Genomic DNA, 7,278 nt, shown 5'->3' with positions numbered 1-7,278 from the left:
AATAAATAATTTCACACGTCTATTTTCTTTATTCATTTATGTCGAGTCCAATACTCTACACATGCCCGCCAATTGTGTCGAATTACTAGGTCCCACAGAGAAACACAAGACAATAAAAGATCTTATTTCTTTTTCGGTAAGAAAACTTAAATCATTCATTATGCCTTGATTTTCTTATGATCAAAACTTTGAATTTAAACTAAGAAACTTAATTTGAGATAATAATTAAAAAGGGTCAATTTTTATGGAATAATCCCAAAACAAAAATGTTGGACAGTAGACGAACAACCATACCTACTCTAACAAGGACATAATTCTTCTTAATGAAGAAAAGAATTGGTGAATAACGCTGACATTCCATCAACTGTAACAAATGACTTGGAAAATTGGATTTCGTGGAGAAGTGAAGGCGTGTGAAATTGAGATTAGGAAACTTTGGCCACCATATTATTGGCTTGAAATTTACATTATTGTATTATACAGTTATATATTTGGAATTGAAGTCAGCTAGTTTTGTTCTTGTGATTCTTCACAATTTTATATGTAACACCTCACCTACCTAGTATCAACCAAGAAAACATAAACCCAGTAATATGGGACATCGTCGTGCGATTAAATAGTTAACTCGAGGGATTGAAAGTGTAACGTCAAATATATTATGTCAATCTTTGAGCCTCACTTTTTTGAATAAATTTTATAAAAAAATATTTATTTATTTTTATTTTTATTTTTGAGAATTTGGAACTAAAATGTAAGTCCCTGTTTGACTCGTTTTAAAATAGGGTAATTTATTTCTCATACTCACTTTTAACCACATATTTACACAATAAGATATTTTACACGTAAATCCAAAACCTTAAATTAATTTTCAATTATAAATTCTCTAAAAAATCACTGTTCAAAACATCATTTTTATACAATAATGGCTATTAAACTGGGGGTTAAATAAAAGTTTTTGATTTACGTATAAAATTATTATATTTAAAGAACTTGATATTGAATGAAAAATGAATTTGAAAGAATAAGGCTCAAACATGGACTATATGTTGCAAGAAATCCACCCCCTTGGTTGTCTAAGGACAGAACATGCTAAAGTTGCATAATAAAATGAATTCTTGTATCACACTTAACGTTTTTAAATTTTATGTAGACTCTTAATCGTTAAAGTCATGAATGATTTATGAGTACCACGTCACATAAATGTATCATGATAACTAAGAGTCACTCAAGATCAATAATCTAAGTACGTTATAAGCTACATTGGACGGTACTAATTAAGTAAGATCACACATGTACATTTAGATCAAAATAGAGATATCAAGCCCCGATTTGGTTTAGATAAAGATCATATTTTTAATAAATTTTAATAAAAGTTAATATAATGTGGTTAAATTTAAATATTAATTTTGACTTAAATTTAAATCTACTTTTGTAGGTAAACAAAACACAGCTAAATATAAATTTTACCCCATAAGACATTTTAAGGGCCTAACAATTCTTGTTTTTATGTTTATAATTTAGAGCATGTTTCGTTAGGTTTAGAAGGTTTACTTATAAATTAACAAGGATCTTTATAACAAACAATTTCTTATTGAAAAAGTTAAAATTAAAAAAAGTTACTTTTTTTGTATAAAAGCAAGAAGAAAAGTATATTATCTTGGCCCCTTGGACATGACTTTTGCCTTTAATTCTGTTTCTACTTTTCATAATTTTTTTTTTTTTTGGGAGGAATACACTTTAACTCTGTTTGGAAACTAAATTTTAAAAGAAATTCATATTCCAAAAGTGCTTTTAAATGAAATCAGATTTAACAAATTTTCCTCTAAAAGCTCTTCTAAGAATCACTTTCATAAAAATTAGGCAAAAAGTTCCAGAAGTAATTTACTAATTTTTGAATTTCAAAAACTCTTTTTAAATGAGTCCTTAATATGTTTAGAAAAAAAAAGGTTATTTAAGTACTTTAGATAGCCAAACCATGCCTTAGTTAATACTTTACTAGAAGGATTTGCTAAGTGTACATAATAAATGTAAGTAAAATATGACATAATGTGGAGGGAAAATATTGGTTGAAAAGGTTAATTGTATTTTAAACAGGTAAATGATAGAGTGTCAAGTGGCATTATGGACACCTATATGTATATGCTTATGTACCTGTAGCACTACTCTTACTAGAAACATGAAGCTAGGTGTTGGTTCCCTATGGACTAGCTAAAATGTACCGACTGACCATAAAAAGATGCCGTGAAAAGGCTGTGCAGCTCCTCCTCTAACCAGCATTCTCTAAAAGTTCTTTTAATAATTAGAATCGCTTTCACAAAATTAGACAAATAGGTCCAAAAATAGCTTTTAAATCTAAATAGCTCCTTTTAATTTTCAAAAATCATGTTAAATGTACCCTTAGAGGGTTTTTGATATCCATTTTTATAGGAAAATGAATTGTAGAATAGTATTGATGGAGAATGTGAGGATGAAAAATAATGAAAAGTTTTTTATTTACGTGTAATATTATTTTCATGAAGAATATGTGATTAAAAAGAAAAAAGAGAAAAATGTATTTTGATACAAATAAAAATCAAACGAGACGTTAATATGTTCAAGAACGAAAAAATTATTTAAATACTTTGGACTAAGCCAAGACATGCCTAAGCTACTAGAAACATGACGTTGGGCAGTTGGTTCCCTCTAGACTTTTGACTAAGTATACATGGTGACCATATAAAGATGCAGCGGAAAAGCAGTGCAACTCCTCACCTACTCACAACACTCACAACTTTCAAACCTCATCTCTGCACGAAAACTACTCAATCACAGTAATACATACAAATACACATTAATCAACGAGATGGAGTAACCAAATTCATTGCTTTTCTTACGACATGAATTGAACAACACAAAATCTCACCAAAAAATTCTTTTCAAAAACCATATAGTCATGTCAGGTGGAGGTGAAGGTGACACCGTTTCCATGGCTAGTGACCTTCCATTTTTGGGACCTAGACAAGGGATGGAACTTCAAGAATACAGTCGAAAACAGAGACATCCTAGAGTCTCTAGGACACTTGGTGAGTTTTTACAACGAGTCGGAGATTCGACTGTTGATAACAATCCACCATCACACCGAGTGTTTGAGGTTGATCGTGATTCTGTTTATCAACCTGCTTCTATGCCCTTTGTGCTTTCCTTTCATAATCTCACATACAGCGTAAAAGTTCGTCGAAAAATCATTTCTTCCTGTTTTAGGAGTTTAGCCATTGGATCCTCCGGAAATCTAATGGAGGGCAAGTCGGGAACCAAAGTTTTGCTGAATAACATCTCTGGGGAAGCCAGAGAAGGTGAAATCATGGCTGTACTTGGGGCTAGTGGATCGGGAAAGTCCACGTTGATCGACGCCTTGGCTGATCGTATATCCAGAGAAAGTCTCAAAGGGATCATCACTTTAAATGGTGAAATCTTGGAGTCTAAGCTTCTCAAAGTTATATCAGCTTATGTCATGCAAGATGATCTCTTATTCCCCATGTTAACTGTGGAAGAAACCCTCATGTTTTCAGCTGAATTTAGGCTTCCAAAAACTATATCCAAGTCTCGGAAGAAAGCGAGAGTTCAAGCACTGATTGATCAATTAGGCCTGCGAACCGCAGCCAAGACAGTGATCGGAGATGAAGGCCACAGAGGAGTTTCCGGTGGCGAAAGGCGTAGGGTTTCAATTGGAACTGATATAATTCATGACCCTATAATGTTGTTTCTTGATGAACCCACATCGGGACTTGATTCAACAAGTGCCTACATGGTGGTGAAAGTCTTGCAAAGAATTGCTCAAAGTGGAAGTATAGTGATCATGTCAATTCATCAGCCCAGTTACAGAATTCTCAGCCTGTTGGACCGTCTGATTATTCTTTCGCGTGGACAGACGGTTTTTAATGGCTCACCGGCGACCCTGCCGCGATTCTTCGCCGAGTACGGGCATCCAATTCCGGCAAATGAGGATCGGACTGAATTTTCTCTTGATTATATCCGTGAGCTTGAAGGAACACCCGGTGGAACTAAAAGTTTGGTGGATTTCAACAAGTCTTGGCAAATGAAGAACCCTAGAATCAGCCACACAAATGGACCAAGACTATCACTCAAAGATGCCATAAGTGCAAGCATTTCAATGGGGAAACTGGTTTCTGGTTCAACAAATGTTGATTCAAATCTCTCGTCTTCAGTTCCAACATTTGCAAACCCCTTTTGGATGGAAGTTCTTGTAATAGCCAAAAGATCAACCACAAATTCAAGAAGGGCTCCTGAGCTTTTTGGAGTGCGTTTTGGGGCTGTTTTAGTGACTGGAATTATCCTAGCCACAATTTTCTGGAAACTTGATAACACCCCTAAAGGAGTTCAAGAAAGATTAGGGTTCTTTGCATTTGCCATGTCCACAACTTTTTACACTTGTGCTGAAGCAATTCCAGTCTTTCTCCTCCAACGTTACATTTTCATGAGAGAAACTGCTTACAATGCTTATCGTCGTTCCTCTTATGTTGTTTCCCATGCCTTAATGTCCGTCCCTTCTCTATTAGTCCTTTCACTTGCATTTGCTGCAATAACCTATTGGGCTGTTGGATTAGCTGGTGGCTCTTCGGGTTTCCTCTTCTTTCTCACCTTCATTTTCGCCTCCTTCTGGGCTGGAAGCTCCTTCGTTACATTTCTTTCTGGAGTTATCTTCAATGTGATGATGGCTTACACAGTTGTCATCGCCGTTTTAGCCTATTTTCTTCTCTTCTGTGGATTCTTCATATCCCGAGATAGAATTCCCCCATACTGGATTTGGTTTCACTATCTTTCTCTAGTGAAGTATCCTTTCCAAGGTGTATTACAGAATGAATTCGATGATCCTTCTAAATGTTTTGTTCGTGGTATTCAAGTATTTGATAGTTCACCGTTAAGGGCTGTGCCTGATGAAATCAAGCTCAAATTACTTGAATCCATGAGCAAAACTTTGGGAATGAACATTACAAGCTCAACGTGCTTGACAACAGGATCAGATATTTTGAAGCAATCTGGAGTTGCTGATATAGACAAATGGAGTTGCCTGTGGATTACTTTTGCTCTGGGATTTTTATTCAGAATTTTATTTTATTTTGCGCTTTTGATTGGAAGCAAAAACAAGAGGAAGTAATCATATAGATGGATTAAAATCTTGTTGTCACAAACTTTTCATATTCAGTTAAATATATAAAATTTTCATTTAATGTGTTATTTCTTTCACATTATCACTCCAGGGCCCATTCGGTAGTAATTTTGAGAATTGATTTTTTAACCATTAAGAGAAAAGTAGGGGTCATCTGTGAGATAAGAAGTCAAAAATTATAGCTGAAATAGTGAAATAACGATCAAAAAATCAATTTTTTGGAGTGAAAAATCACTCCTAAATGAGGCCTAAATGTTTATTAAATAGGAGTTCACTACTGATAGGACCAACCGATTTATAGATATTGTATATGTACTAGTATTCTTATCCTTGTTTGGTGGAGGTTAAAATAAAATTTTAGTAGATTTTCATAAAAATTGATGAAATATGTTTTTGAAAATTTGTGAATTTTATAAAATATATTATTAAAATTAATTGTTCACTTTTAACTTTTGTTATTGAGTATGAATGTATATTTGTTACTTATTTTCGTGTGCGAGGAGAAATCATAGCCAATACATGCTCGAATTCCATATTTTTAATTGAAAATGTATTTGATCATTTATAAATAATTTATAAATTTTGTCAAATGGAAGCTAATTAAAAGTTTGAGAGTATTTTTTATTTTTCATCCGAATCAGCATAATGTGCCCTATGTTCAAACCCATTAATCAACAACGGTCATTACATAGGGAAGAAAATACAAAACTGCGAAGGTTTCAGAATACAAATTCAAAATTAACAAATTGTGGAAATATTTCAAAAATCAGGTGATCATATATCTAGTAAATTTTTATAACCCATAATTTAATTAAACAAGTCAAGGTCATAATGACACAAAATTTATAATTACATACTACTCACAAATCTCACAGCCACAAGATCACAATCATGAAAACACAACTTGCGGATCGTAATTATATTTTAGTCGTAAATCACACATTTTTATAGATTATAATTATTGATTGATCACAAAATTATTAAATTAGTTGATCATAATCAGTCTTCATTTCATCCTACCCCACTCCACCACTTTTAGTGTCACCTCAAATTCACATCATCCACCATCACCACCACCTCCACTTCAAATCCAACAACGCCTCCACCTCCAACCTACCATAACCACTACCTGCACCCCAAATCCACAAACACTATCACTGCCTCCACTTCTACCTCTCCATCACCGTCATCTACACATCAAACCCAAAACCACTATCTCAAATCCACCAGCAGCACCATAGTCAACATACCATCATCATTCGAAATCCACAACTATCATCGAAAATGGTTGGACTCTTCTCTCCGTCACATAACTGAATTGATCAAATTGAGGACTTTGAATTAGATTTTTCGACTTGCAATGACTTCAATTAAAGAACAAGGTAAAAAACAAAAGCACAATAACAGAAACCCAAAGCACTATACACAAAAAACTTGTACCAATCGAAAAACTTAACGGATTTGATTTTGAACTTACGAAGACTTAGCTCGGAGAGAAAGTTGAAGATAATGTAATCAAAAAATTCATTCGAGCTATCTAATACAAACTTGAGACAAGCTATGAACAACGGGGAGGAAATCCATGTGCCACTATAGAGGCGCTATTTTTGGACGGTGGCCAGCGCTAGAGAGAATGATGAGTCAATGAAATGAGGGTTATGTAAGTATTATGCCCTAGGTCCAATTAACTTTGGACATAAATACTTTTATATATAATTAATATAATTTAATGACAGATCTATTATTTAATTAATAGACAATTAAATAAATAATAGAGTCCGTAGATTCAAATCTTCGTAATTTGTTAATCACAAGGAGTTGTGATTGTGAGATACAAATTACATCTGATTGAATTTTAAACCGTCCGTGGTCGTAAGTAATAACGAGATACGGATATCGTTATTATGGATAGATCATCACGTGTGGCATTTCTTATTTGTGAAGTAAGTAGCTGATCTCACAAGTTAAAGTATGGTGACACTTAAATGACACATGGATGTTTTGTTATAGAACAAAACATTGGAGACCCGTTGAGAGATTCCACATGGATAACTATCTGAGTGTCAGTGGTTAATCTCTAACGTTCGGTAGTGGAATTGGTCCTTAGACTT

The 7,278-nt window shown here is 33.8% G+C and overlaps 1 protein-coding gene across 1 annotated transcript; it reads left to right on the top strand.

Moving 5' to 3' along the window:
• The first annotated feature begins 2,799 nt into the window (after nt 1–2,799).
• LOC111382075 (ABC transporter G family member 20-like) lies at nt 2,800–5,215 on the top strand. The gene has a single exon (XM_023005940.1). The coding sequence runs from the start codon at nt 2,933–2,935 to the stop codon at nt 5,153–5,155; it is 2,223 nt and encodes a 740-aa protein (XP_022861708.1). The 5' UTR covers nt 2,800–2,932; the 3' UTR covers nt 5,156–5,215.
• Nucleotides 5,216–7,278: the final 2,063 nt, after the last annotated feature.

This window comes from Olea europaea, unplaced genomic scaffold (genome assembly GCF_002742605.1).
Source record: "Olea europaea var. sylvestris unplaced genomic scaffold, O_europaea_v1 scaffold2429, whole genome shotgun sequence".
In the NCBI taxonomy this organism is placed as follows: Eukaryota; Viridiplantae; Streptophyta; class Magnoliopsida; order Lamiales; family Oleaceae; genus Olea; species Olea europaea.
Note: the sequence above shows the minus strand (reverse complement) of the source record. Positions and strands in the feature narration are given on the sequence as shown.

Coding starts and splice junctions, on each gene's coding strand:
- LOC111382075 (XM_023005940.1), top strand. CDS start 2,933: ATGTCAGGTGGAGGTGAAGGTGACACCGTTTCCATGGCTAGTGACCTT.